This window comes from Musa acuminata, chromosome BXJ3-4, assembly GCF_036884655.1.
Source record: "Musa acuminata AAA Group cultivar baxijiao chromosome BXJ3-4, Cavendish_Baxijiao_AAA, whole genome shotgun sequence".
NCBI lineage: Eukaryota > Viridiplantae > Streptophyta > Magnoliopsida > Zingiberales > Musaceae > Musa > Musa acuminata.
The window spans coordinates 11,744,654-11,772,641 of record NC_088352.1 but is presented as its reverse complement, the minus strand read 5'-3'; the positions used below and the strand labels follow the sequence as shown (position 1 = coordinate 11,772,641).

Here is a 27,988-nt window from a genome sequence, read left to right as displayed (position 1 = left end):
TATGTATGTAATATCTCCGACAAAGGTAAACCGCCATCGAATCGCACCGTCCCGATAAGCGATGCTTAATAACATGACTCTCCCCCGAGCGGGCCCTCCCTGTGCGAACCCAATCGCAGCACCACGCCCTCGCCGTCCCTTCTTGCAAGCGAAGCCTGCTGTTGTTTCTCGCGTTCTAATCCTTCCTTCTTCCTCCCATTCCATGCCAATAGAGAGGTAGGGAGAGCGAGGAATCGGAGATGGGGAAAGAGCAAGAAGAGGAGCAGAGGAAGAAGCGGGTGGAGTCGCTGGGATGGCTGACGGAGTCGTCGGTGATGCCGAAGAAGCACAAGGCCATCGAGGGCGTCGGAGCCTCCTCCATTGTCGAGCTCAAGGCTCAGCTGTACCGTTCCCAGGAGGAGGCCCGCAAGGCCAAGGAGGCGGTCCCCGACGCAGAGTTCCTTCGCGCCAAGAAAAAGCCCCTCCCCTCCGACCTCTTCTCTCACAAGAACGCCGGCGTCGAGAGCCGCGCCAACAAGTAAGCGTGCCTCCATCCCGTTGGATCTCCGGGCTTTCTTTCTTTTCGATGCCTGCCTCGTTAATTTTGGATTCATTAGGGCAAGATTGACATGTCCCTATTTTTTAGACGAATCAGAATATTGGTTGCTTGTGGGTTCGAGAACCCTAAGGCCTCTTCTTAGGATTAGTTGTGCCCTCTATACTTTCAGTTGTCAAAAGATTAATCTAAATCACGTACCTAGCACATCAGAACCTGCTGTATGATTAAACCCTAACCCTATAGATCATGAGTGTTGATCGCAGTGCGAGGATGGTCCAATGCTCTTCCTCAGACATTCTTTTAGTTCTTTTAGTTCGTTTACATGAAATACGGATATGTATGTCATGTTAAAATGAACATGTGGATATGAACATGCTGCTTTAACATGAGAATGACAATATGGTACTCATTACCGAACCCAGTAATGATAATACACAAGAATTCAGATCATAAAAATGAAATTTTGGCTTCAAAAACAGCATTGAGCATTGTGTCGAGTCCATCTTTTGCATAAGAAAAATGGACTGCTAGTTTAAGACATCTGTTGGACACGCATGTGAATTAGTACCTTCCAACAATCTTTTGGCACACCCATATCACTGCTCCTTTTGTTTGCTTCACAACGGAGATAGGAATGATTTGCTTAAATATTAAACCTAGGTAAATATAAAGTTGAAACTAGTAGTAGGCACAGTGCATATTGGACAAGATGATTCATACCATATTTTTTTCCTGCTTAGAATGAACAAAGGAAGATCATAAGAGCAATACTCGGTATGGTGTGTGATCGTAAAATGTTTATTGATGTACTGAACGAAAAGCTAAAGGATTCTTTAATTAACAAGTTCCAGTTCAGTTGCTTGAGTAGCAAGGTGGGTAGACCAGGATTCAGAACTCAATTGATGCCACTAGTATGACTATGCCTACAGTCATTCTGGTATGACTAGTCTAGTGCAGTATATAAAATGACATGTTCCTTTTTATAAGACATCACAAACCTAACTTCTACTGTATCATGAAACCAGGGCAATGAAATTGTGAGTTTTTAGAGCCATTAACAAATTTGTTAAATCATTTATTAATTTATGGAGAACACCTTATACTTTATATCATGGTGATAGTGTGAGAGGGATGAAAAGCACCAAAAACACAATTTGTTGAGTATATGGTTGGTTAACCTTCATCTGCGATTAAACTGACGATCTAACTTTGATTGTTTAACCTTTATCATTCTATAATTTGCAGTTGGTGTAGCTCTATGTTTGAATATTAGGAGTAAGTGCGCTGTTAAGGTTGTCTTAGTTTATGAATTATGAGCTCGATTTAATTTTGCTTAAATGCTTGGGGAAACGATCTTTGGAAATTGATTTTGTCGTATCTGTTCCACTAATTTATTTTCTAATCTTTAATAATGGGGGAAGGTAGCAAACTGGTCTCTATGATCACACATTTTAGCTAGATAGATGGACATGACAATGATGCTTCATTTGAAAGTTGCCAAAAGAGAAGAATAGTAAGAAAATGCACTGTGCACAGTTTGAGTCACCTATATCTTTTAAACTAAAAATAGTTCTTTCCACTAAGGATTTCAGGCAAATGATCTGATTGATTAATTTTTAGAAAAAAAATTGAAAAGAAACCAAAAAAACACCTTTACATAAAGGAGACTCCATTGTTACAAAAAGCACATGTGATATTGTCATCATTTAATGTAGGAACTTGTCTTGTAATTTACTGAAGTTACAGCATTAGGAAATTGATGACATTGTCTCCGAAATGGCTTTTAAGAGATACTAGTCTGAATATATTTAGCTTATGGAGGAAAGCCATGCACCGCTAATCTGAACAAAGCTGTGCATAATAATCTTTATTTTTGACATATGCAGAAGTAAACAGCAAAGGAAATAGATACTCACTTCGGAGGGAGGCAGAGATTGATCATCAGCGGAAACTTTTTTGTTTGTTTCTTATAGAACTTTAGTTGTATTTCTGGTTGTCAAGTATAATTCTGGAGCCTTTAAATTCTAAGAATCTATAGTGAGAAAATGGACCAAACAGATTCCAAACCTGAATTCAGATTGAAGCTGAACTTAGACTCAGGCAGAGGCATAACTTTACCTAGATCACTAACACCAGATGCGACCAATTAGATACATTATCAACAATAAGTGCCATGCTTTGTCACGCTTATCCTGTTTCTTGTGAAAATTTATTAGGATGAGATGAATATACCAACTGGAAAGGATCACATGTGCTTGGCATGTTAACCACTTTTGACTGGCATGTACTATTTCAGGCTGCTACCATGAGGCAAGGAACGACCGGTGTGTGTCTAGGAAAGTGCAAGAGTATACTAAGCTGACTCAGAAATATGTTCTTCTATAGATGGCCCATGCTTATGCTGGAATCATTTGATATTAATTTAAGGGGAGTGTGGCAAAATAAAAAAAACCTTTCTTACTAGCTCGTCAATAGTTCTGTTGGCATCTCCAAATCATGAGGCCAATGCTAGAATCATGAATGTTAAAGAGTTTCTTTGTATGCTAATGGTGTATTCTGACTCAAGATGTCTTCTTTTAGGTTTGATCCGATGAGACCAAGTGATTGCTATTTTTTTCAGACACAACGTATTCATCTTATTTTTTTTCTGTAATGTTAACTAAGCATTTAGTAGACTAACATAATTTTTGGTGTATGATTTTGATTGTGTAATTTAATCACTTCAAACTATGCTTGCACATCTCTCCTTTAAATGTTATCCAGCAATGAAGATGATATTTTGTTTCTGTTTAGTCTGATGAGACCAAGTGATTGCTATTTTTTTTAGACACAAAGTATTCATCTTATTTTTTCTGTAAAGGTCACGAAGCATTTAGTAGACTAGCATTTTTTTGGTGTATGATTTTGATTGTGTAACTTAATCAATTCAAACTATGCTTGCACATCTCTCCTTTGAATGTTGTCCAGCAATGAAGATGATATATTGTTTCTGTTTGGTTATGCCCAATGAAAGTTTAACCTTGTTTCTTGTTCTTTTGGCAGAGAAATTGTTGATAATTTCTTCTGATCTAAAATTTTGTTAAATTATTAATGGTTTAGTTATTGTGATAATCCAGAGACAAGCTGGAGCTGAAAGCTATGGAAGATGGCTCAGCTGTTTATTCAGCTTTAGAGAAGAAGGCTGAACTGTACGAGAAACTAGCTAGAGGTGAGCTCCCTGATGAAGAGGAGAATGAGAAGTATTGTGTTGACTTTTTCCACAAGACCCTTGAGCAAGATGAACCCCAGCAGCCAGAAGACCATGACACTCATAACGGTGTAACACCAGAAAAGGAAGATGGTAATGATGATGAATTGCTGCTAAATGGAAGACCATTTGGTCTTGGTCGTACCAGTGGCAATGTGGACAAGGATGAGCATAAACGCTTTGTAAGGTATGTTCAGCAGTAACCATTATTCTTCAGTGATATCTTGTCAATCTTTAGTTGACGAAGTATTGGATTCATGGTTCTGGTAACATACTTTTATGAACCCCAGTACATACATAGAGAAATAAGTAGCAAGGTTTGCACAAACAATTTAAGGGATGGACTTATGTTTGATGGAACATACTGTAAATAAGTTATATTTTAACAAGTTAGGTTGATGAATCCTGTGATCCACAAGGGTTACTCTTATCTGCATTAAAAAAGAAAGTTAAGAATGCACTTTATAATCAGCAGATTCCTTCAGATACAGCTCTTAGCATGATAGCAGTACTCCCAGGCAAAGTATGTCACCTTTCTTTTTAACAGTGAAATAATTTACTCTATGGTGCTCTAATTTGTTCATCATCTTAATTTGTTTAAAATCTGTCAAGAGTGCCTATATGTCAGTGGTACTAACATAATATTTAGATGTGTGACATTCCTAGTTGCTGATGGGCTGCACGCATCGTTTTAGTCAGTGAAATGATTTATATTTGTCTGCATATTATGATATAGTTGACTTTCCTTTTCACATTGATATATTTAGTGAAATGATATTATTCCCTAGTTCCGGATGGATGGAATCACATTTATGTAGTTAGAGAAATCGAAATCATTTATGCACCATATGTTGCTTTTTATTTGTCTTGTGCACTAATTTTTCTGTGCTTAAATGGCCATCAGGGAAATCCATGAGGAGGCAAGCCAGGCAAGAGCAAAGGCAACAACACTAAAGTTGCGTCGGCAGGAGCAGGAAGCTTCACGTCGTGAGAAACTTAGGCAGGCTTATCTCAGGAAACAGCTGGAAAAATTGACCGCTGCCAAACAAATGGCCACGAGTGAGAATTGCTCGCAACCTGTGAATGCTGAGGTTTCTCAGAAATAGATGGATGCCTGTGTTCTTGTACCTACCTGTTCCAATGTCTTCATGGAAAGTTTATGCTGTACAACTTCATTAAAGATGATTATACTTTAAAATTGGTTAAATAGATTCCTCAGAAGCATGAATGGTGTTTCTTAATAATTGCCGTCTTGGAATCTGTTGGTTGAACAATGTATGGGATATGCTATCAGAATTTGTTGCATGTACTCTATGGTGTAAAGGCTCTCTGATAGTTCGGAATTCGTCAAATATAGTCCTCGGAACCATGAAACTGAAACATATTATGGTCAAAAAGATTTGCCTGCGCAACGGATGGAAGTCGTCCATTCCTTGTGCAGCATTTTGCATCAAGTGAGTCTCCTCAGATATCACTACTTCAATGTTTTATGTGGATGTACATCTTACATTTTTTTTATGCTCACTTATAATCTGAATACCATTCCTCAAAGTCGAATCCATGGTAACCAAATATCGATCGACAAAATCCTTGGTTAAGTGGTACTGCTTTCTCTGATGTCCTTTCTTGCAGCACTTCCAATTTACTCTGGAAAATTTTGCTAATTCTGACGTGTTATATATATATATATATATATATATATATATTATTGAGGCTGTTTTTTTTTATTGTTTGTAATTAGATATTGAAATGAAAGAAATTTGGTGGTACTCAGTTCAGAGTCTCTTGTGGATATTTCTTCGAACACTACTGAGGCGAGATGCAATTTTGGACCCAGCTCGATCGGCTTAATTGATGCCTTCGGTCGAACAGGTTGTGTACCCTAATAATTATGGCTCGAGAGGTGGCGGCCGAGCCCGCAGATAAAAAGTAATGTCGGGTACAGAGGCAGACCGAGTCGGCCGGCTTGGAGGAGGAGATGAAGACGAGAGCAAAGAGCGCCGAAGCCACCGCGACGGCGATGAAGCCCAAAGTTGCCCCTACCAAGAAGAAATCCAGGAAGAAGCCGTCGGCCTCCTCCTCTGCCAAGGACGATCACCGCGACAAGCCCAAGAAGCCTCCCACCGCTTTTTTCTACTACCTGTACGCCTCTCTTGACCCTAATCCCTTGCTTCTCCGCTCCTGCTTCTGTTGAAAGTTTGCGATTCCCTGTCGGGGCATGATATTTCTCTGAATACACCTGTTGTGTGCGGTTTGGCCATTCCGACTTCCGTGATCTGTTTGCTTGTCTAGAGAGGGTAAAGAACGTGTATTGACTTCTCATGTTAAATATCTGAGAAACTCGGCACACTGTTCGTTCACTTATCGCATTATTCCTGGTTGCAAAATGCATCTCGATAGGTCGTAGATGGAGTTGACTTCGCTACGCTAAATTCTTGTTTGCCGTGTGAGATAAATGGTGACAACGACCAGATTATGTTCCTCATCGTAGTGTCACGACAGATTATGTTCCTCATCGTAGTGTCACGAACGGTCGTCGTGCACCCGCAACAACTCCGTTCAACGAACCGTTCGTCGCTCTCATCTACATGTACAGCAGTTTAGCAGCATGTTCTGTCTTGGTTTTGAGTCATTTTGCTTGTAAAAATATAAATTCGAACAAGTTGCAACGCTACAAAACGATCGCTCACCGAACCAAGCAAAACAGTCCCAAAACAGCCCAAAACAGTTCTGTTTTCATGTGTCACGGGCTGTTTTCTGCAGTCCGTCTTTGCTCACAGAAACGTCAGTCATCTCAGCCCCTTTGAACCTCCCGGGTGGTACAAGACTGGATGGGGCTTCGGTATAGTGTCGGGCATTGAACAATCTTTCGCAAGTTCGTACGTTACCTTGATGGGAACTTGTTGTCATGCCCGGCACCCGGTGAGCAGCTGTTTGTGGACTTGCAGCTGTTCATTCAACCTTCTAAAGTCCTTATTTTTCCTCTCTCCCTCTTTTCTCTTGTGTACGCAAGGTGCTCGCTGAATTGCTTGTAAAGCTTCCCCTTTTCGCGAGACGTCGGGACTTGTCCGTCGCTCGTTCTTCGAACTAATCAATTTTCTCTTTTTTACAGGTCCTTCGGGACCTGCAAGAGGTTGCAAGTGGGTTGATCTTTGCGGACGCAAATCGCAAGGGCGAAGCGCGACTTAGGCAACGCAAGCTAAGTTCGTGTCTTTGTCGCAAGGCTGCCTCATGCCTTAGGCAATTCCAGCTAAGGCTGTGACATTATGGTATCAGAGCGGGCAAGCACTTCGAGCGAGCAATGAAGGAACTTCGCAACTTCGCTATGGCAAAGCATCGTCGCAAATCAAGCAAGACGGGGCAAGCCAAACCCTTGCCCCAAGCAGTCGCAGGTGGGCTGCATGTGCACACTCGCTCTCATGCTATTGGAGCCGCTCAAGAGGAGCACAACAACGAACATGATGAGCGAGAAGTTGGCTACTCTCTGAGAGTGGAGGAGGCGCAATCTAGAGCGCCAACCGGGAAAAAGAGTCACAAGGAGAGATTCACAATGGTGGAAACCCGCTTGGATGTTCTTGAAGCGAGCTTGGAGGAACTCTACCATGGCCAACAAAGGCTTGTTGAGGTAGAGAGCTCGCAAGAAGAAGCAGAGTCCAGGATCGACAAGGTTGAGGCCCTAGTTGACCGACTGTCTGATGACACCAAAGACTCCATACAATACTTGCAAGAAGTTGTGGCGGAACTCACTTCGAGGATGACAATGCTCACAAGAGCGCTAAATACGGGAGGAAGTAACACCCGCGTTGCGCTGCCTCAAAACTTGAGGGCACCCGAGCCTCATGGTTATGGAGGGGCCAGAGATGCCAAAGAGCTCGAGAATTTTCTATTCGACATGAAACAATACTTTCGAGCTACGAGACCTGATTCTGAAGAAACCAAAGTTTCCATAGCAACCATGTATCTAAATGAAGATGCAAAACTTTGGTGAAGAACCCGTTGGGAGGAGATCGAACAAGGTCGGTGTCGAGTTGACACATGGGAGGACTTGAAGCGGGAGTTGAGAACTCAGTTCCTACCGGAGAACATCGAGTTCATCGTAAGAAGGAAGTTGAGACAACTCCACCAAAATACTTCCATTCAAAACTACGTGAAGCAATTTTCTGCGCTAATGTTGGACATCCAAGACATGTCTAAGAAGGATAAGTTGTTCAGTTTCCTTGATGGTTTGAAGTCATGGGCACAACAAGAACTATATCGAAGGAATGTCACCGATTTGATCGGGGCAATTGCTGCCGCAGAAAGGCTCACCGATTTTGTTTCCTCCGAAGACCCGGGAAGAAGGAAACAATCTTCAAGCAATCGCCCTCCAAAATATTCTCGAGGGAAGGAGCTTGGGGGCGAACAAAAGAAGAAGAGTTCCCATAAAGGGCCAAGCCCGAAAGGTAAGGTCCCGAAACCTGGCGGATGCTTCTTGTGCGGAGAGCCACACATGGTGAGGGAGTGCCCACAAAAACAGGCACTCAATGCTTTAACAGCTCCATTCACCCCCCCAAATCGGACAAGGGCAAGGCTGTCGCTCTTAGTTCGAGTAGTTCTGAAGCTAGCAACGATGATGAGGAGTCGCAAGGACCCCGGATGGGAGCAATGCGTTTGTTGAACGCCATGCGGGGTCAAGTGGGGTTGAACACGAAGACAAAGCTACAAAAAGCAAGTAGTGGTGAGCTGATATACGTAGACATCAAACTAAATGGCCAAACGACCCGTGCAATAGTGGACATGGGTGCTACCCACAACTTCATTGCCGATCGAGAAGCAAAGCGACTTGGGTTGATCTTGGAGAAGAGCCCAAGTCGGATGAAGGCGGTGAACTCGGAGGCCAGGCGAATCTCCGGGTTGTCGAAGGGAGTTCCCATCAAGATCGGAACATGGAGCGGGAACACCAACATGATGGCGGTGCCACTGGACGACTTCCAAGTGATTCTTGGAAAGGAGTTTATGCACGCGGCGAAGCTGGTGCCAATGTCGTTCCTAAACTCCCTGTGTATGATGGGAGGTGACGACCCCTGCGTGGTTCCCGTCTCTCGGAGAGGAACCAAAGAACCCCAACATATATCGGTATTGCAACTGAAGAAAGGGGTGCGAAAAGGTGAATTAACATTCGTGGCTGCTATGAAGCTAGAGCCACTCGACGAGAAGGCCATTCAAGAACCTGTTGTGGTGGCGAACGTCCTGAAAGAGTTCAATGACGTTATGCCACCCGAGTTGTCGAAGACTCTTCCACCACGCAGAGGCGTGGATCACAACATCGAGCTGGAGCCAAGAGTGAAGCCTCCAGCGAGACCACCCTACTGCATGCTCCCGCCAGAGTTGGCAGAACTCAGGAAGCAGTTAGGTGAACTGCTAAGCGACGGTCTCATCCGTAGCTCTAAAGCACCATTCAGAGCTCCAGTTTTCTTCCAAAAGAAACAAGATGGGAGCCTCTGACTATGCGTCGATTACCGAGCTCTCAATAAAGTGACAGTGAAGAACAAGTATCTCATCCCGCTCATCGCGGATTTGTTCGACCAGTTGGGCAAAGCCAAGTATTTCTCAAAACTCAACCTTAGGTCGGGGTATTGACAAGTGCTCATTGTTGAAGGCGATGAAGCGAAGACTACCTATGTGACCAGGTTTGGAGCGTTTGAGTTCTTGGTGATGCCTTTCGGCTTAACCAACGCTCCGGCCATGTTTTGCACTCTCATGGATCAGCTATTCAATGAGTATTTGGATAAGTTCGTGGTCATCTACTTGGACGATATCGTCGTCTACAGTCAAACGCTCGAGGAGCATATCAAGCACCTTCGGACAATTTTCAAGGTTCTCAGGGAGAACACTTTGTTCGTGAAAAGGGAGAATTGCTACTTTACCCAAACAGAGATCTTATTCTTGGGGCATCGAATCAGTGATGGTACTATTCGGATAAACAAATCAAAAGTGCAAGCGGTTGCGGAATGGCGAACTCCAAAGAAGGTGTCAGAGTTGAGATCTTTCCTTGGTTTCGTCAACTACTATCAACGCTTCATAGCGGGGTATTCGAAGCGTACTACGCCACTGACGGAGTTGCTGAAGAAGGAGTAGTCTTGGAAGTGGTCCGACAAATGTGAAATAGCATTCCAAGATCTAAAGGCTGCTGTTCTGGAAGAACCGGTACTCAAATTGCTGGACTATGGAGAGCCTTTTGAAGTCCATACAGATGCTTCAAACTTCGCTATTAAGGGAGTACTCATGCAGGAGGGTCATCCGGTGGCCTACGAGAGCCGTAAGCTCAACGAGACCGAGCGGCGGTACCCAGTACATGAGAAGGAGATGATAGTGGTGATCCATTGCCTACGAGTTTGGCGACACTACCTTCTCGGATCGCGATTTGTGCTGAGGACAGACAACATCGCTCTGAGCTATTTCCAAACATAGAAGAAACTTTCCCTAAAGCAAGCACGATGGCAGGACTTCTTGGCTGAATTTGATATGGCAATGGAGTACAAGCCTGGAAAGACAAATATCGTGGTCGATGCATTGAGTCGGAAAGTGGAGCGCGTGAATGTCGTACAATTGGAGGGCAGAGGCCAAGCAAGTCAAATGCACTCCAACTTCCTTTCCAGGATCGGGGATGGACTGTATAGTGACCCCCAGGCAAGTATCCTGATACAGCTCATTAAAGAAGGCAAGACACGACGATTTTGGGTCCAGGAGGGACTCGTGTACGCAAAAGGGAATAGGGTTTATGTTCCTCGAGTGGACAATTTGAGGCGTGAACTCTTAAGAGAGTGTCATGATTCCCTTTCGGCTGGACACCCAGGTATTCACCGAATGTTGGCTCTCGTGGAGAGGGCCTTCTACTGGCCAAAGATGGGGACTGATGTGGAGGAATATGTTCAAACGTGCCTCACTTGCCAACAAGACAAGGCTGAGCAACGGAAGCCGATGGGACTTTTGGAGCCTTTGCCCGTACCAGAAAGGTCGTGGGGGAGCATTTCCTTGGACTTCATATCAAGCTTGCCACTTGTAGGGAGACTCGGATCGATACTTGTGGTAGTTGATCGATTTTTAAAGTATGCAACTTTCATTGCTGCTCCCCTGCACTGTTCAGCAGAGGAGGCGGCCAAGCTGTTCCTAGGACGATTCTGGACTGAGTTATTCAAATTGTTGGGATCCAAGTTATACTTCTCCACAAGTCTCCACCCCCAGACGGATGACCAAACTGAGAGGATAAACTTGCTCCTGGAGCAATATCTTCGGCACTACGTGAGTGCCAACCAACGAGATTGGGTGAGGTTGTTGGACATTGCCCAATTCTCCTACAACTTGCAGCGGAGCTCTGCATCCAACAAGAGCCCCTTCGAGATCATTACCGGACAACAACCGTCAACTCCTCACACCATGGCGATTGGGTATACTAGGAGTAGTCCGTCAGCCTACACTTTGCAAAGAAGTGGCATCGAAATGCAGATATTGCACGGGCTTACTTGGAAAATGCAGCAAAAAGGATGAAGAAGTGGGCAGACTTGGGAAGGCGACCGCAAAAGTTCAAGGTTGGCGATTTGGTGTTGGTAAAGCTCCAACCAGCATCACTCCAATTCTTTAGGAACAAAGTCCACAAAGGATTGGTGTGCAAGTATGAAGGACCCTTCCCAATTATCAGCAGGGTAGGCAACGTCTCTTACAAGTTGCAGCTGCCGGCGTGGTTCAAAATTCACAACGTTCTTCACGCCAGCAACCTAAAAGCCTACCACTCGGATCCGCAAGATGCTTCCCGAAGTGTTCCAACTCGACTACGTCCCATCACAGCCTCCTACGAGAAGCGAGTTGAAACCATTCTGGCGGACTGCAAGATAAAGCTACCCAATGGAGCTGAGCAAACATAGTACCTGGTGAAGTGACGAAAGCTTCCCCGAACTGACGCCAGTTGGGAGCCCGAAGACACCCTACGACATGAAGAAGCGATCATCGACAACTACAAACAAGCGTCGACGAGGGCGTCAACAGTTTAAGTGGGGGAGAATGTCACGAATGGTCGTCGCGCACCCGCAACAACTCTGTTCAACGCACCGTTCTGTCACGACCTTAGCTGGTTTTGCCTAAGGCGTGCGGCACCCTCGCGCGTCCGTCCGCAAAGGTCAGCCTCCCCGAAGCCTCCCCTTGTCCCTTAGGACCAACAAAAGAGAGAACGGGTTAAAAGAACGCCTCAATCGGGATCCACAAGCAAACATGTCCGAAAAACACTTCATAGACAATGCAAATTACAAACAGACTTTACAAGCTCTGAATAGTTGCACAACAAAGGGTAAAATGGTCCATTACAGACCGAAAAGCTCTCGAACGTGTCCACATGACACAACCTTTATTTACAAGCCTAAAGAGGCCACCAACCCAACTAAAATGGGACTTATAAGCCTTCGGCCGCCCCTCTACCTGCTATACAAGGCATGAACATGCCAAAAGACAACGGACAGACATAAGCATTACATCCAACATCTTGTTTAGAAGTTTGTCCGTTACATTCTCCCCCACTTATCCCTTCGACGTCCTCGTCGAAGCCTTTGTGAACACTGCAACTCTTCGCCTTTGCTGAGTCTTCAATCTTCCGCTCCAGCTGCAATGCGCCTCCTGGCTCCCAGCTGCTCTACGCTGCTATTTTTGAGTAGTCGACCCTTTTATCCGCCATGCTGCTACAACTCACCAATGACTCTGACTCTGTTGGGGGGTTTGGCTGAGTTGTGTTGATCCTTGTCGATTCTTGCGGATCCACCAAATGAAGGAAAAGACCATCTTTTCTGCGCCAGTCTCTCAAAATTTCCACATGCTGCTTGAACTGGGTGGATGCTTGTTGGAGCTTTAACGAGCATCGCCTCGCAAACTTCTGAAGTTTTGGGTCCTTCCTCCACAAAATTTGCTCATTGACTCTTCTTTCAGTTAGTTGTCACATCCAAGTAGGTTCGCATCACTTCCGCTTTCGATTGGCATTTCGTTGGGAAATGAAGCGAACGATCTACTCTCAGTAGCACTGATCACCGTTGGTGAGGATTTGACAACTATTCTCTTCCATTATCTTCGAAGGGTCTTTGAACTTGTGCAGAGCTCCTCTGCTGGATAGATAAGAGAACTGGGGTACTCGGTTTCGCCCATTCTCTTAAGAGTTGAGAAGGCAAAGGTTACTTTGACTTCGCCCGCCTCCTCGAGGTTGTACTTCATGCATCGAGCTGGTTACTAGTCTTCGCCTGCTCTTTGCTCACACTTCTGAAGCACTTGAAGTGTTTGCACTCCTTGCGTTGAGTTGGCTACTGTGATTCACCTTCTCAATGCCATCGAACTTCTGGAATGCGGGAAGTTTTCACCCCAACTTGGAGTAATTCTCTGATAGATGAGGTCGCCTTTGGGATTGTACCGTCTTCTCCATCAACCCTGCCACCTACTCCACTGAGTAGCAAAGGTACAGCACCGCGTACTGCCTGCTTCGTTCCTTGGTCGTGCACTCTTGCATGACCCGAAGTCCTTCACTTACGGCTATCTTGATGAGAAACTTGTTGACACCGGTCTTACGAAGTTTCTTGGCCTCTGCCCTTCAGCCTTGTCTCGGTACTTGGAGATTGCCTCTGCATGCTCCACCTCCTCGGCCCCTTTCACGACCAAGCGCTCTCCCTCCATGAGAGCAAGGGATCAATGACTTGCACGGAAGTCCCGCCTCTGCGGTACCACGGCGCTGCCATGCCCATGGCCCTACTATCCGTCGCCTCGCCTCTGTATCCCTTTTCTTCACAATCAGTAGAGATGTCTCCGTGGCACTCCTCTGAGTCCACCTCCATTCTAACTGATGCTTGATTTTGGGTAGCTAAGTCCCTCTGGACTCGTCGTCGCTTCCTCGCCCCTTTCGACCCCCTGCTTCAACACCTCTGTGTTCTCCAAGCAGTCTGTTTGGTCGATGGAAAGACAGACTGCAACTCCCATGCATGGCCTCTGCCATCACGTTGTAGAGTTTGCACCGATTCTGTTCTCCTTAGCTTCCTTGGTAGCAACGTTCGCTTACTCGACCTTGTCCTCTTGACTTGTCGGGCTCCCTTAAGCGAATATGAGCTCTGGAGCAGTCCAACTCTCCAGCTGCTTCGATCATACCTCTGTATGATCAAGTCCCTCCCATGGAACTCACTGGTACTTGCATTCGAACTTTTCCCTTGGTGGAACCCAGCCCCCATATGCTGATGACCAAGGTTTTCATCCGATGCAAAATTCGGTGCACGCCCGGAAGACCCGCCTCTGCGGTACCATGGCCTTCACTCCTTGAATCCATAGCCCTTCTTGCCGTCGTGTTGTTCACCAAAGCGGAGCTCCCAGTAGCTCCCGATCATACCTCCATATGATCTCATCCCTCACGGGACCGATTGTGTGTATCGCATTGCCACGAACTGTTCCACCACGATCCGCTGCACCATGTCGCCTCCTGGTGACATCTCCATTGCATTCTGATCCTTGTGGAATAAACTCGAATTGTGAACCCTTCATGTGTGGCCTCTGCCAATACATCGCAGGGTCCCTTCCACCTTCGATTTTGTTCGCTCCTCTGGCAATCGACCTTCATCCACCCACTCCTGGGTCACACCTAGATGAAGCACCGCTCTAGGACAGTCCGTCGCCTAATAGCTCTCGAAGTCCACCGACTTCACTGTAATCTGTGCACCATTGTCTGGATCCTGGGCCTCTGCCCCTACCAGCACAATCTCCGCTGCGCACTGCTTCCTTCATAGCAACTCAAATGGCAACACTGTGGCATATTCTTCAAGAGTACCCGCCTCTACGTCCTCTTGCCCCGTGCTAAGGCCTTCTGAACCCAACTTCGCCTCCGCAAATTGAGTCGCCTTAGTTCCTCCATCAAATGCTCCTCCGAGATAAGGTGCATGTGCCCAGAAGCTCCCTTCGTCTTTGGCACCATGCAAGATGAGTCTGCTCCGTCAGAATGAAGGACCCATGGAACAACATGATCCTACCCTTGCCTCTGCAAGAGTTCATGTCTTTGACCTCTGTCTAAGGAAAGCACTGTGCTTCTGCTCCATGTTCCAACTTCTCTGCTGGCTCCCTTCAGGCGGCTTGGGTACTTCGCCAAGTTACACCCAAGTTGCTCCGCTCCTCGTTTTTGCATTGAGTCCATGGTGGCCCTCGCGCCCACCATTCCACGGGTCAACCCTCCCTTGAGTCCGATCTCCATATCGACTCTAAGTGTGCCTTCATTTAAGTTGCTTCAGGTTGCTCCCCCACTTGATCTCGCAATGCATCCACCAATGCATTCTCTCGAGCGAGATCAAGCGACAACTCCTCGCCGCTTGCTCGGTCCAACGAGCTTCGTGAAGTTGTTGTTTGTGAGGTACTCCTCCTCAACATGTGAAGTCCGTCTCACATGAGTCTCCCTCTGGAGTGCCGAGACTTATCCCTCCTGGATAACTGTCCCGTTGGAGCAACATCTCTCTTCGTTTCGGAGACCACCATCCCCTTGGACTACTCCGATCTGCTGAACAAACTGTGCATTGTTCTGCCTCCTGCAGACGCACTTGCTAGATTGCGCCTCCACGTCAATACAACCACCGCTGCACCCCTCAAGGCCTAGCAACATGCTAAACTCGTTGCACATTTCAGCCTCCTCCGGACGTATCCTTCGCCTGCCGAAGAGAAAGTTTCAATGCTCCATGGCACCGAGTCTCGGTCGCCTTGGGATGGCCACGAACATTCCATCGTCCGCATACAAGCCCATGCATGAGTACCAAATTCTTCGAGTTAGCAATTCCCCTCACCTCTGTGAGCTTTGCACAATTCTTTTGGTCGTTGAGCAACTCATTCCACCTTGGATGGTCTCATTCTTGCCAAGCGCCTCGCTTGCCTAGAGCACCATCAAGTATAGTTGTCAACGTTGAGCCGTAGCTCAAACTCAGCCATCCCAACCTTTGTGCGCTCCGAATTCTTCCAAGCTTGCCTGTTCTCGTGGTGCCTCTTGCGCGAAGGGTTGGCCATTCCACTGAATGCCAATGTTAGATGCCCGCTCCTCTGAGCGACTCTTTTCCCTACATCTCCATGCCCGTTTTCCCTCAAACGGTCGCGCGTGTGCTGACTGCCCTCAACGCAGCCCCGCTAGGTCCCCCACGTTTGCATGTCAAGTGTTTCTATGAGTGCTTGTCCCGCTCTGATACCATAAATGTCACGACCTTAGCTGGTTTTGCCTAAGGCGTGCGGCACCCTCGCGCGTCCGTCCGCAAAGGTCAGCCTCCCCGAAGCCTCCCCTTGTCCCTTAGGACCAACAAAAGAGAGAACGGGTTAAAAGAACGCCTCAATCGGGATCCACAAGCAAACATGTCCGAAAAACACTTCATAGACAATGCAAATTACAAACAGACTTTACAAGCTCTGAATAGTTGCACAACAAAGGGTAAAATGGTCCATTACAGACCGAAAAGCTCTCGAACGTGTCCACATGACACAACCTTTATTTACAAGCCTAAAGAGGCCACCAACCCAACTAAAATGAGACTTATAAGCCTTCGGCCGCCCCTCTACCTGTTATACAAGGCATGAACATGCCAAAAGACAACGGACAGACATAAGCATTACATCCAACATCTTGTTTAGAAGTTTGTCCGTTACAGTTCGTCACTCTCATCTACATGTACAGCTACTTGGCAGCCTGTTTTGCCTTGGTTTTGAGTCATTTTGCTTGTAAAAATGTAAGTTCGAACAAGTTGCAGCGCTACAAAGCGACCACTCACCGAACCGAGCAAAACAGCCCCAAAACAGCTTCGTTTTCGTGTGCCGCGGGCTGTTTTTTGCAGCTTGCCTCTGCTCACCAAAACGTTAGCCATCTCAGCCCCTTTGAACCCCCCAGGTGGCACAGGGTTGGATGGGGCTTCGGTATAGTGTCGGGTGTTGAACAACCTTTCGCAAGTTCGCACGTTACCTTGACGGGAACTTGTTGTCACGCCCGGCACCCGGTGAGCAGCTGTTTGTAGACTTGCAGCTGTTCGTTCAACCCTCTAAAGTCCTTGTTTCCCCCCTCTCCCTCTTTTCTCTTGTGCACGCAATGTGCTCGCTGAATTGCTTGTAAAGCTTCCCCTTTTCGCGAGACGTCAGGACTTGTTCGTCGCTCGTTCTTTCGAACTAATCAACTTTCTCTTTTACAGGTCCTTTGGGACCTGTGAGATGTTACAAGTGGGCTGATCTTTGCGGAGCAATATCGCAAGGGCGAAGCGCGACTTAGGCAACGCAAGCTAAGTTTACGTCTTGGCCGCAAGGGTGCATCACGCCTTAGGCAATTCCAACTAAGGCCGTGACATTTCGGCTTTTTGCATCGACTTATATTGTATGTGGAACACACAGATACTAATAAACATGGTAAGACTCATTCTTGAGACGATTATTGCAACCTGAACTGGCTTCGGTATAAGACTTTACTGCCACTATCTTGAGATTGGTTGGATATAGATTTGATTGGTGAGAACTAAGAAAGAGATATGGCATGTTACTACTTATAACGGTAGACCCATCAAACCCTATAATCCATTACAACTTCTCTCCACACTTGTGATGTATGAAACCGATTTTGGGGTGAAAATGGATTGGAATTGGGAAACCCCTGCCCATTTCCGGTACCCATTTTTAGTCTGCAGATTAGATCTTGACATGCATATCAAATGGATACTAATTTTTGTATCCATATTTGTTTAACATGAATATGAATACTAATCTGACGATGGATAAACATGAAACTAAATGATTTTAAGGTGAACATCTATGTGAAAATATGCATTAATCAGATGAGTTAATAACAAAGGCGGCATGAACTCAAAAAGTCAAACTTACAAGTTACAAGCATATGTCTTGGTCAGGTTGGCTTCACATTAAGTGTGATAAGAAAATGGAGGGGAATAATTTTGTACTTGGGAAAAACAATCAAAAAATCTTGCATTAGATAAGTACTGTATTCTGCATTTATACAACAATAGCCAACTCTGAGTGGATACAAAAACAGAGACGAATCATCCGACTCAGTTTCTCCCCATGGCTAAGTTGTTGATATGATATCTGTGTGGTGCTTTATGTTTGGACATGGCATTTTGCCAGAATATACATGACACTTCATAACATCATATGTGGCAGATATACACTTCAATGCCAGGTGGGTAATGGCAAAGGTATTTTTCTGTGATGGTTTGTTTTTTGTGGGTTGTATGTTTTATTTTGAACTAGAGGGTAATAGGATGAGATTAGGCTAAGAAGTCTCCACGACTTGTATGTCGTAATTGTGAAAACCAAGATTCTTCTGGAGCTACTGGTGATTATTATCATGATGAACTGAGTTGACATAAATGCCACTAATGGTATATATGTTACTTTACCATGCAAAAGGCTGTTGCAATTAGATACAAAGCTTCATGTTCTAATTTTGTTTCTCTTTTAGAAAGATCCTTGAAAAATTAATCTTGAAGGTTGTCGATGAGATGTGGGATTTTCACATAATCATCCTTAGTTTCTAAGCCTTTAGAGAAATAGTTGTTGTATAGGAAGAAACAAGCTAATAACTTTTCTTATAATAGGATTCATGTGGAAGGAACTAGAGACTAATTGTTTTTTCTGCTTATGGACTGAGATCAGGACTTAATATCAGGGGAGAGGTTTTCGCTTATGAATGTTGCTCTCAGTATGCTGCTTCTTCCATATGAATTATATGTTTGTTGCTTTCTAATTTCCTAAGATAAAACGTGCCTTTTAACCAGTCACAATAAGTGGATATTGTATATAATTCATCCTTAATCTTTCAGTTCTTGATTATACTTGTTACTCTAATATCGGTATGTTTAACCTCATTTCCTTATTCCAATTTGTCAACTGATGATAATTCTTACTTCTTTGTCTTTAGTCTGAATGTTAAATTTCTTTAGAGGTGTGGTCTGTGAAAATTTAGTTTCAATCGAATAAATGTGTTAAAAGAACCATGTTTCTGTTTTGAAGAGAAGATTTTCGGAAGACTTACCAACAAGAAAATCCAAATGTCAAATCCATGCGGGATGTATGTACATAATACTTGTAGATTATGTTTCAACCGATTTGAGTTATATTGTTTATATTACATGACAGTTTTTTTTTTTTTGTTAACTTTCAGATTGGTAAGGCATGTGGGGAGAAGTGGAAAACAATGTCATTTGAGGTTAGATCTTGACATCTTTTCTGCAGATTTAGGCAATCGATTTGTATATGATACAAATCAAGATAAAAAATACATATGTAACTTCTCCATCCTTGGTAAAGCACGGATAGTGAAATACTCATGATGCATAAACTTTGGTGGTGAGTAAAAAAGAAGAGCAGCATTGTGATATTGGATACGAAGATTCATCGTGACGATTTACAAAGTTAAGTTCAAATGTGAAGGAATTATTTGAAACAAGAGCAGGCAGTGGGCTATATATGCAGTATTTATTGACTCTGGGGTATCAGCGAATTCTGCAGAAGTAATACATAAGAATCATTTATGATTTATATGAATTTTAAGTTCAAGTGTAATCCTTCTTTCACCCGTCAACCATTCATCTCCACTTCTTTTATAGGCTTTTCCACATAAAGGAAATCTATACTCCCGCTGAAACTGGGTTTCATATATTCTGTTTGTGCTATCGCTGATTTTCTTCTTTGTGGTACATGAACAACCAAGATTGCCTATCCCATCTTGATAAAGACACTTATTGAGCATAAAGATTTATTAGATTTTGGTGGCAACCGGAATAGTTGACCTTTTTTATATGAAATAGATGATTTAGTCCAACATAAACTGGATTCATATTTATTAGGCTTGAATGCAAAAATGTGGCTTCTCTGATGTACGAATCAATTTGGACCAAGAAGTGGCAGAACATGTTTTAAAAGCCAAGTTATAATTTGCCTATTAACTCAATGATTCGTGTTGCTTTTTGAAGTATTTTTATGATGTCATTTTTAACAGAAATGAGTATGTGAAGTCTTCCGACTATTACACTAGTTATTGATTTTTCTATCAAAACAAAATGATATGTAAGGAAAGGGAACATTGTGACTTTGGTTAGAACCCTTGTAACCCTGGAAAATAATATTTCTCAGGGGTACAATGTGCTACATGTCATGTTTAGCGGAATTAAGCAGCTTAGGCAAAGCTAGTATCGACTTCATTGAGTTTTATTTTATGTTGTTTGCTAGGAAAAGGTTGCTTACTATGACATAGCTACAGAAAAACGAGCCGAGTTTGAGAAGGCCATGGCAGCATATATCAAGAGAAAGGTTGGTGATCTTTTAAGAGGTCCCTTTCCAAGTTGTTTGCCTACCCTCCTCCTAACAGCCTCTCTCTTATGGACCCTAATGCCCTTTCTATATTATCTTGCAGGAAAGCGGTGAGATGTCCGAGGAATCTGATGACTATGAGTAAGTGGGATGAAACCCGGAGATGGATTAGATGAAAATTCATTGCTTGTAAATTATATTTGTCTGTTCTATTAGAATTGGAAGCTTGAGATGCTGTCTCCAATGTTTTTTCACTCTTGAATAAGTGTATATCTGTACCTTCTACTCTTGCCATCTGTTCTTGATTTGAACAAAATTTCAAATGCACCGGTTTGCATTGCACAAACATATGTTCTCATGTGTTATTCAAGTTGTAAGAATTAATGTCTGGGTTGCATGAATGTAAGATCGTATGCTGCAGATATGTTTCTCTCGGAATGACTTGTTGCAATGTATCTGCTGTGACCTAAACACTTCACACTGTGGACAAGTCCTGACAGAACAATCGATAGTATCAACCATCAGAATCCTCCAGCGATGAATTTAAGGTATTATCGACGAACTGCTTGACTCAATCAAACAGAAGAAGGTCTCTCGTTAGACACACCACAAAAAATCCACAATCCTTTTGCTTCTTCGTCTTTCTCATACTAATTTTGTGCTTGCAAGTGGTGCCTCTTCATTGCTTCTGCCGCACCAGATAACGTTGCGGCGGTGTTTCCACGAAGACTAACGCACGCTTACCGCAGCGCTACGTCATCATCACCTCACTCCTCGTGTTTCTTCTCTCTCTTCGAGCCCGCGACATCTTTTCCCTTCAACAATGTCGACTGATTGTACCAAGAAGATATTTATCTAAAGAAAGCTGACGGTGACCCCCTCCTAATCCGGAATCCAATGCAGAGTAGAGAGAGAGAGAGAGAGAGAGAGAGACATCCTGTAGTCTTGGATTCTGAATCGGATGCTGAATAAAGTACAGGGTGCCCCTCCCCTCCCACTGGCGAGTTCAAAGGAGTGCGAGATTGGAATCACATGCACGTATGCACAAAAAGGCTTCAACTTTCGACCACATCGATCGGTGTGCCATATAATTGGCAGCAGTAGCAGCAGTGTCAACTTTGTTGGCGTTTCTCTGATCCAAATCATATTGCCAGGAAACAGAAAGAAGGGGATTACAGATCGATCGGCAAGTGTAAGATCTTGAACTCCTCTAATAATTGGCTCGCTGCAGTGTGAAATCACCGGGAGACGTCTACAGGAAAGATTCTTCCTCCATCAATTTCCTTGAGGATAAGGAGGAGTCAAAGGTCGTTATTTATTATGGGGAACGGCACCAACCTGCTACGCATATATTATTGAGACCTTTAACGATCTTTGACGTGCATCATGTAAGCTTGTGCAGCCGCGTATGGACTCCCCAATAAACAAATGCAAGTTTTCCGTGGCGAGCAGAGCCCTGTTTGGAGCGGCTACTGGTTTGACATAGCAGTTAATGGTGTGAAGGAATAATTGGGGAAGAAAGAGGTGGTGAGAAAGGGATGGGGGCTGGGCTGCAAGCTGACCTTTGCAGGGGTCATCCTTGACTTTGGGTGTCCTTGTCCTGTTCCTTGGAACCCACTGTACTGTCTTCAATGCAAAGCTGCCCAACACCACTTGTTCTGCTTTATGCCATTTGTAAAAGATGATTAGGTGGGAGCAGTCTTATGCCACTCTTTAGGGTTTAGACCAAGTCCATACCTTCTCTCTCTCTCACTCACTCTCATACACAGTATCCACACGGTTCAAAACTTGCTGAAGAAAAACTATCCGAAACAGGCCAATCATAGGAGATACATGGCATGGTCTAAGCTGCACGAGTTGGATTACTGGCTTGATGAATGGATCTCTCAGCATTTTTTGTATTAGAAATAGTCATTTGTTTTATGGTGGTCCATTACTGCTTCTGAGAATCAGATTCACACTCCATTGCACAGTTAATTTGAGAAAAGAGACCTCAGCAGCATAAAACAAATGGGATGTATGTGGTGGGACACAGATGCGTGAACTGCAAAGTAATGGAAGGATGATCGAGGCTCTGTCGATGTTCGATCCACCTGCCACTGTAGGAAGTCGATGATGAAACAATTATGCAAAAGCTGACGAGAGTTCCTTTCACCTAACGAGTTTACCACTTGAATGATAGCCATAATCTTTCTGAGAGGCTTAGGCTTCTGTAGTAGATTTTGCTGTTTATGCTGTTCTTTGCAGCAGCAGCAGCAGCATTGCTATGAAAATGTTCTCATTTCCTTGGGCAAAATGTCTATTTCATACTCCCAATAGCAAGGATAAGCCTTAAATTAGAACCAAGAAGAAAGACCCAACAATCGATATCACATGATCATGTTGCTACTTCAACCCTCTCTCTCTCTCTCTAAATTCTAAATAGGTTTAGATGCAGTAGAGATGTAATATTCACTATATTAAATATTAGTAGACTGGTGTGAAAACAAAACGAACCGTAACCCCCTTCTCACTCTCTCAGTACACGAATCATCGGGAGGCAACAATGTATTGATTGCCATCTGCATCAGCCTACATGACTTTTTGCATCAACTTTGCTTTGACCATGGCCATCAAAACCATGGACAACAATGATGGCTTGGGAGAAGCCACAAAGGCGGTCCATCTCATGATCAATAAATACTCCCACCTCTTTCATGCGCGATGTGGTCGCTCAAAAGCCTAACAAGCACGTACCTCCGACGGAGACGTCCTCAGACCAAACACCACCGCCAAATTCCACCCCATCCAACTCGGTCAAAAATCTCAGGCTCTTCTCTTCTCACTCTCTCTCTCTCGAAAGAGAGAAGAAGACGTAGACGTAGAGCCGAAGCAACCGCCCCAAGTTGAAGGTATACATCAGGGAATACACTTCTCTTGCCGTCGCATGAATGGCTTCTCACCAGAACAGGCAAATAAAATATACATATGGAATACACTTCTCTCGGCGCAGTTTGATACGTCATGCATGCATGTGATCCGTCCTCGGAAAGGTTGGTCGAGGGTAGGTTCGAGTTGGACGCATCGATCACTGTGTCGCTACCTGTTAGGTTTCCGTCGCTCTAGTGGCCGTGTAATCGATGCATGTCTGGAATCCAAGTTAAATTACCCAGGACGAGAATTACATGACATGGAAATGACGAACACCACGAACGTAATTCCACAGGATAGACCGCAACTCCCTCTCATCATCTTCTTGTGTCGAGAGTTAGCAGCGACATGAATGAATACAGCAGCATCTTTGGACTCGATAAACACCTCCATGCTATGGAAGCATATATATAGCGAACTCGTCTTAGGTAGATCTGGAAGAGAACAGTAGTGGCCTGGGTAGATCCACTCAGGGCTAGACAAGAAGATTACAAGGTTTTACAAGGAGCCAAACACATGGATGAAGGGCTCCTCTTGAGTCTCAATCCTCTAATTATGCTGCATGCACTACCACCAGTTCGAGAAGTCAAGATTGTTTAGGTAGAATCCATCAAAATCCTATCCAATAGCCCTCCTTATGCAACACCTATATCATTAATTATTGTTCATGCTACTGTGTCATGCATGTGATCTTGTTGTTCCTTTTTGGGGGGTCTCCTACTTTGACTATGAGGTTAATTTCCACCCCCCACTATCAACTACAATACGAGTTACAGCATGCAACTGCTGCCACTAGAAAAGTGTAGTTAATATATCTAGAGCATATTCTAGTCATTTTATAATGATGGGAACAGGTGCATGCCTCATCCTGGATTAAGTTGGGAAATCATGTATACTTTAAACATCTGAGACCTGCATGACCTTGCAACAAAGTCAAACCTAAGCACCAGTAAGTTCAAACTAAATAAAATTCCTGCTCGTGAATTTTGAAGATGTTTATTCTATTCTTCTCCTGAAATCTAAACATGTTTAAGCAGGTGGTGCGAGATCAAAGCAAGAAGATTGTATTGCTGCATCGGTTGACTTATGTTTCAGATGATGCATGAATAAGAAGTTGGCCATCACAGAGGCTTGCTTGTCTTGTTTATATATTATTATACTATTTCTTGAAAATCGACATCTAAAAATCATTAGAAACCTCGCAACATTGATTCCTTGGCTATAAATTATTTGAATGAAGTGAATTATTGGTCACGAGCTGAGAAGGATAAGAGTACTTTAGTCGAGCTCAATTGTGTCATCGATGAGTGGAACTACATGGAAATATCTAACAATATGTATAGGGAAATCCATTTATCTTTTTGCACGCTTTAGACCAATCGAGATGGGAGTAATTATGATATGAATAGTTCCGTGTTTGGGTCGATGGAAACCCAGCGAATTGCCACCCAAACATTGTCTTGTACGTCCCAACGGAGACAGCTCGTTCTTGACTACGGCCCGAGACCATAGCACTGGGGTGCATGCACGTGATCCACACCCGCAGCCGGTGGGGTGGGGTGGGGTGGGGTGGGTCTCACGCCTTCTGGAACCACCATCAGGATCGTCCGAGTCCGATCGAAGGGACTAGAGGGCGCTCCGCGGTCAACTCCCGGGCGCTCACATCGGTGGGGGACCATCACGCCCCCCAAGGTCGTCGGCGACGCGATCCACGCGTCGAGTCAGCATCAGCCGAAGGGGGGCGGTCAAATGACGGTGCTTCCCCACCGGCACGCGTCAGTCGATGCCGCGGAAAGGGTGAAGCACGGTATTAACCTCCTTTGACCACTGTCCTCTCTCGAGCGCTTAACCCACGCCGCTCCACGCGACCGACGATAGCCAGTTGTCCCGTCGTCGTTGACTCAGTCCCGTGTGCCCCGGGACGATTATTCCATTCCCACGGCGAGATACAGGTGTGGTGGGGCCCGTGGCAAGTACCGCCAGGCAAAATTTCTCGGATGATTCGGTCATTCTCAAAGTTTGCCACCTCGTGTCAAAAGAAAGCCGACGAGATAATGAAACCCAGATGACAAATTGGATGGAATGAGGTGACATTTATAGATCACAGAGGCGTCCTTCCCCTCCGCTCATTTCCCTCCTCCCCGTTTCTTTGCACCGAAACCACGCAACACTACTCTCTTCCGATCTCTTTCACACCGGGCTCTCCCCATGTCTGGAGATCAGGAGCGGAGTCACTTCAGCTTCCCGTCGCATGACGAGCTGTCGTCGCTCGTCTCCTGGAAGCCAGCGGGCGGCGCCACCGACAGTGTTGGTGATCCACGCGGTTTCGGCCCCCGGGCGGTACCGCCGCCCGTGAGCCTCACCGACGTGTTGCGTGGCTCGATGATGGACTACGGCGCTCTCGCTCGAGCTTTCGGCTTACCGTGTTCGGCGCCGTCTGACGTACTTGCTCCCGGTGGGATGGCGTCGTCCCGTGAACTGATGGCGGATGTCGGCAATGCTGGCAACAGCATGACGCCGTCGTCCGGGTGCGGTGGAAGTGCGACCCCGATGACGCCTAACTCCTCGACCTCCTGGTCGTCCACCGAAGCCGCCGGCGAAGAAGATGCCGAGCGGTGCAAGAAGGATGAGCCGAAGCAGGAGGAGGAGGTGGAGAAGCAACGGGTCAAGGTGGAAGAGGAAGGGGGTGACACGTCCGAGAAAGTGTAAGCTTCAGTTTCTCTTCTCCTGCACGCATATCGATTTCTATAGGTGGGTTTATTCGAAGTAGAAAAGTTCAATAGCATGCATTATTTGCTTTTTCTGGAGACCTTTCCATTGATCCTTGTTCCATCACCATAAAATTTCAAGGGCTTCCCACCTTACCTGACAAAACAAGACCCTTAAGGGTTCTTCGAAGCCGAAAAGGTCTCTTCCCCCTTTTCTTTCTCACCTTTGGGATCTTAGCTATAAGCCTTTTGACTGGATCTTGTTTGTTTCTGTCGAACCCAAAGGTCTTCCCTCGAGCTCCTTTTTTGGGATTCAATCAGAGATCAGTAATGCATACGGATCTCAAATTCTCGAAACCAACAAACTAAAAGGACCACATGAATTCTATCTACCGCGCTCTCATTTCTGGCATCTATCCATGAACAAGAATTAACCGGTAGCAGTTGCATCACTCACCTCTGTCTCGTGGTTGCTGCGTCGCCATTGAAGCAGGAACAAAAGCAAAAAGAAAGGAGAGAAAAGGCAAAGGGATCCCCGTTTTGCTTTCGTGACCGAAAGCGAGGTCGATCATCTCGACGACGGCTATCGGTGGAGGAAATACGGCCAGAAAGCAGTCAAGAACAGCCCTTACCCGAGGTTAGTCAACCAAATTAGTCCCGAGTTCACATATATCCTCTTCTGCTTCTCGAAGCCATCGCTTCTTGTGACGATGCTCGTGTGTCTTCTGCGTTGCAGGAGCTACTATCGTTGCACGACACAGAAGTGCCCGGTGAAGAAGAGGGTGGAGAGATCTTATCAGAATCCAAGAATCGTGATCACCACCTACGAAGGGAAACATGCTCACGAATGCCCCGCAACAGTCAGAGGGAGCACACACTTGTTACCACCTCCTTCGGCGATGTCGACCAGCTTCTGCCAGAATCTTGTGATGCAGCAGATGAACCAACTGAACAATGACAATAGCCTGCAAGCGAACATAAACCCTAATGTGTATCTGGCGAACCTGCCGCCTTCTCTCCAGCAGCTCCAACTCCCCGACTACGGTCTCCTGCAAGACATAATTCCTTCCTTCATTCACGGCGGCCAACCATGATATGGATACGGCTTCACTACTGCAGCTTCTTGTTTTAGACCTCTATTTTTGTATGATGCGATGACCCCCGCTTTCTTGTACATGAATCTAGTTTTAATATCTTGAGATAACGTAGCAAACTCTCGAGGCTAAAATCTGCCGAGATAACCGAGTGCCTAATTCTTCTCCACTACGACTGAGAGCTCATCTCACATTTCATCTGCAATAGCAAATGGCGAGAGTTTTCTTGGAAAAAGAGATGATGAGATGAGATCGACACTATCGTCTTCTGGCATTTATTTGGTAAACGGAGTTTGTTGTGGCGTGTTCATGTCTATTAGATCACTGCAGAGATTGTGCTTCCGGAAGCTCAAAACAATTGCTTTGGCTGCTTGATTTCTTCGTGGATGACACATTGCTTCCTCATCTGTAGTATTGGCATGGTGAGACGTCAAACGAAGTAACATACGATATCATTATCTTCACATATATATAACCCTTAATTATTATATATATATGTATGATCAGCTGGTTGTATTTGTTGTGTGCAGTACACGTTCCCATCAGCGGCCTGTATGTAGACAGGAGAGGTAGTCACAGCTCGAGTCGTCGTTCGATTGACAAAAATGGCTTCTTTACATGCTAACTCTTCGCCAGAACTCGTTCTTAGTTTCGTGTGCTGAAGTAAAAGAGATCAAATGGCTACCATAAATTCTTTGCAGCATCTTCTTCATGCATGTTGAGGGGATGCAATTAATATATGCTTGCTGTCGCTGGGAACGGTCCTTTTTGTTGCTACCGTCTGAGATCATGAACATAAAACATGTCATGTATAGCTTCGTAAGGTTTAGGATTCATGCTTCGACGCAATAGATGAAGAAACCCTAATTCTAATTGCTTGCTTTTGCATGGGTTAGTTCCTAGATTTCGTCTGATGAATGAAATGGGCCGGGCCTAATCTGGCCTTGATAGTCCGATTAGCTTCGTCGGATGAGTTAGTCGTCCGATACGGAAAGGAAACCCGAGTGATCAGATGACAATGGTATTATTCGTGGCCAGCCAGTCGAGAACATTGGACTCCACCACAACTTTGCGATGTGGTACTAAAGACAAGCATCGGTCGTCTTTGCTGAGTGATAGGCAGTGTAGCAGCAAGACAACACCGTGGCAATCAATGTATGTTTCTTTTTCTGTA

The 27,988-nt window shown here is 45.0% G+C and overlaps 3 protein-coding genes across 4 annotated transcripts; all 3 read left to right on the top strand.

The window, feature by feature from the left end:
• The first annotated feature begins 91 nt into the window (after positions 1-91).
• LOC135635311 (uncharacterized protein At4g18257-like) lies at positions 92-5,029 on the top strand. Its single transcript, XM_065146296.1, has 3 exons — positions 92-517; positions 3,655-3,972; positions 4,690-5,029. Exons 1-3 carry the CDS (start codon positions 240-242, stop codon positions 4,889-4,891), a joined length of 798 nt encoding a protein of 265 aa, XP_065002368.1. The 5' UTR covers positions 92-239; the 3' UTR covers positions 4,892-5,029.
• Positions 5,030-5,573: 544 nt separating this feature from the next.
• Positions 5,574-20,503, top strand: LOC103981481 (high mobility group B protein 14). The gene is made up of 5 exons (XM_009398227.3): positions 5,574-5,927; positions 18,804-18,861; positions 18,955-18,999; positions 20,022-20,102; positions 20,206-20,503. The coding sequence occupies exons 1-5, from the start codon at positions 5,764-5,766 to the stop codon at positions 20,245-20,247; spliced, it is 390 nt and encodes a 129-aa protein (XP_009396502.2). The 5' UTR covers positions 5,574-5,763; the 3' UTR covers positions 20,248-20,503.
• Positions 20,504-25,109: 4,606 nt separating this feature from the next.
• On the top strand, positions 25,110-27,156 carry LOC103981480 (WRKY transcription factor 71). 2 transcript variants are annotated; one of them, XM_009398225.3, is made up of 3 exons: positions 25,110-25,717; positions 26,211-26,357; positions 26,457-27,156. In XM_009398225.3, the coding sequence occupies exons 1-3, from the start codon at positions 25,221-25,223 to the stop codon at positions 26,812-26,814; spliced, it is 1,002 nt and encodes a 333-aa protein (XP_009396500.2). In that variant the 5' UTR covers positions 25,110-25,220; the 3' UTR covers positions 26,815-27,156. The 2 variants fall into 2 exon arrangements, with proteins under 2 accessions (XP_009396500.2, XP_009396501.2); XM_009398226.3 differs by having other exon boundaries at positions 25,113-25,717; positions 26,214-26,357.
• Positions 27,157-27,988: the final 832 nt, after the last annotated feature.

Excerpts from the sequence above, each read along its gene's own strand:
- LOC135635311 (XM_065146296.1), top strand. The coding sequence starts at position 240 with ATGGGGAAAGAGCAAGAAGAGGAGCAGAGGAAGAAGCGGGTGGAGTCG. Across the intron at positions 518-3,654 it reads GTCGAGAGCCGCGCCAACAA|AGACAAGCTGGAGCTGAAAG; the intron begins GTAAGCGTGCCT and ends GTGATAATCCAG. Across the intron at positions 3,973-4,689 it reads GAGCATAAACGCTTTGTAAG|GGAAATCCATGAGGAGGCAA; the intron begins GTATGTTCAGCA and ends AATGGCCATCAG.
- LOC103981481 (XM_009398227.3), top strand. The coding sequence starts at position 5,764 with ATGAAGACGAGAGCAAAGAGCGCCGAAGCCACCGCGACGGCGATGAAG. Across the intron at positions 18,862-18,954 it reads ATGTCAAATCCATGCGGGAT|ATTGGTAAGGCATGTGGGGA; the intron begins GTATGTACATAA and ends GTTAACTTTCAG. Across the intron at positions 20,103-20,205 it reads CAGCATATATCAAGAGAAAG|GAAAGCGGTGAGATGTCCGA; the intron begins GTTGGTGATCTT and ends ATTATCTTGCAG.
- LOC103981480 (XM_009398225.3), top strand. The coding sequence starts at position 25,221 with ATGTCTGGAGATCAGGAGCGGAGTCACTTCAGCTTCCCGTCGCATGAC. Across the intron at positions 25,718-26,210 it reads GGTGACACGTCCGAGAAAGT|CAGGAACAAAAGCAAAAAGA; the intron begins GTAAGCTTCAGT and ends TCGCCATTGAAG. Across the intron at positions 26,358-26,456 it reads AAGAACAGCCCTTACCCGAG|GAGCTACTATCGTTGCACGA; the intron begins GTTAGTCAACCA and ends TCTGCGTTGCAG.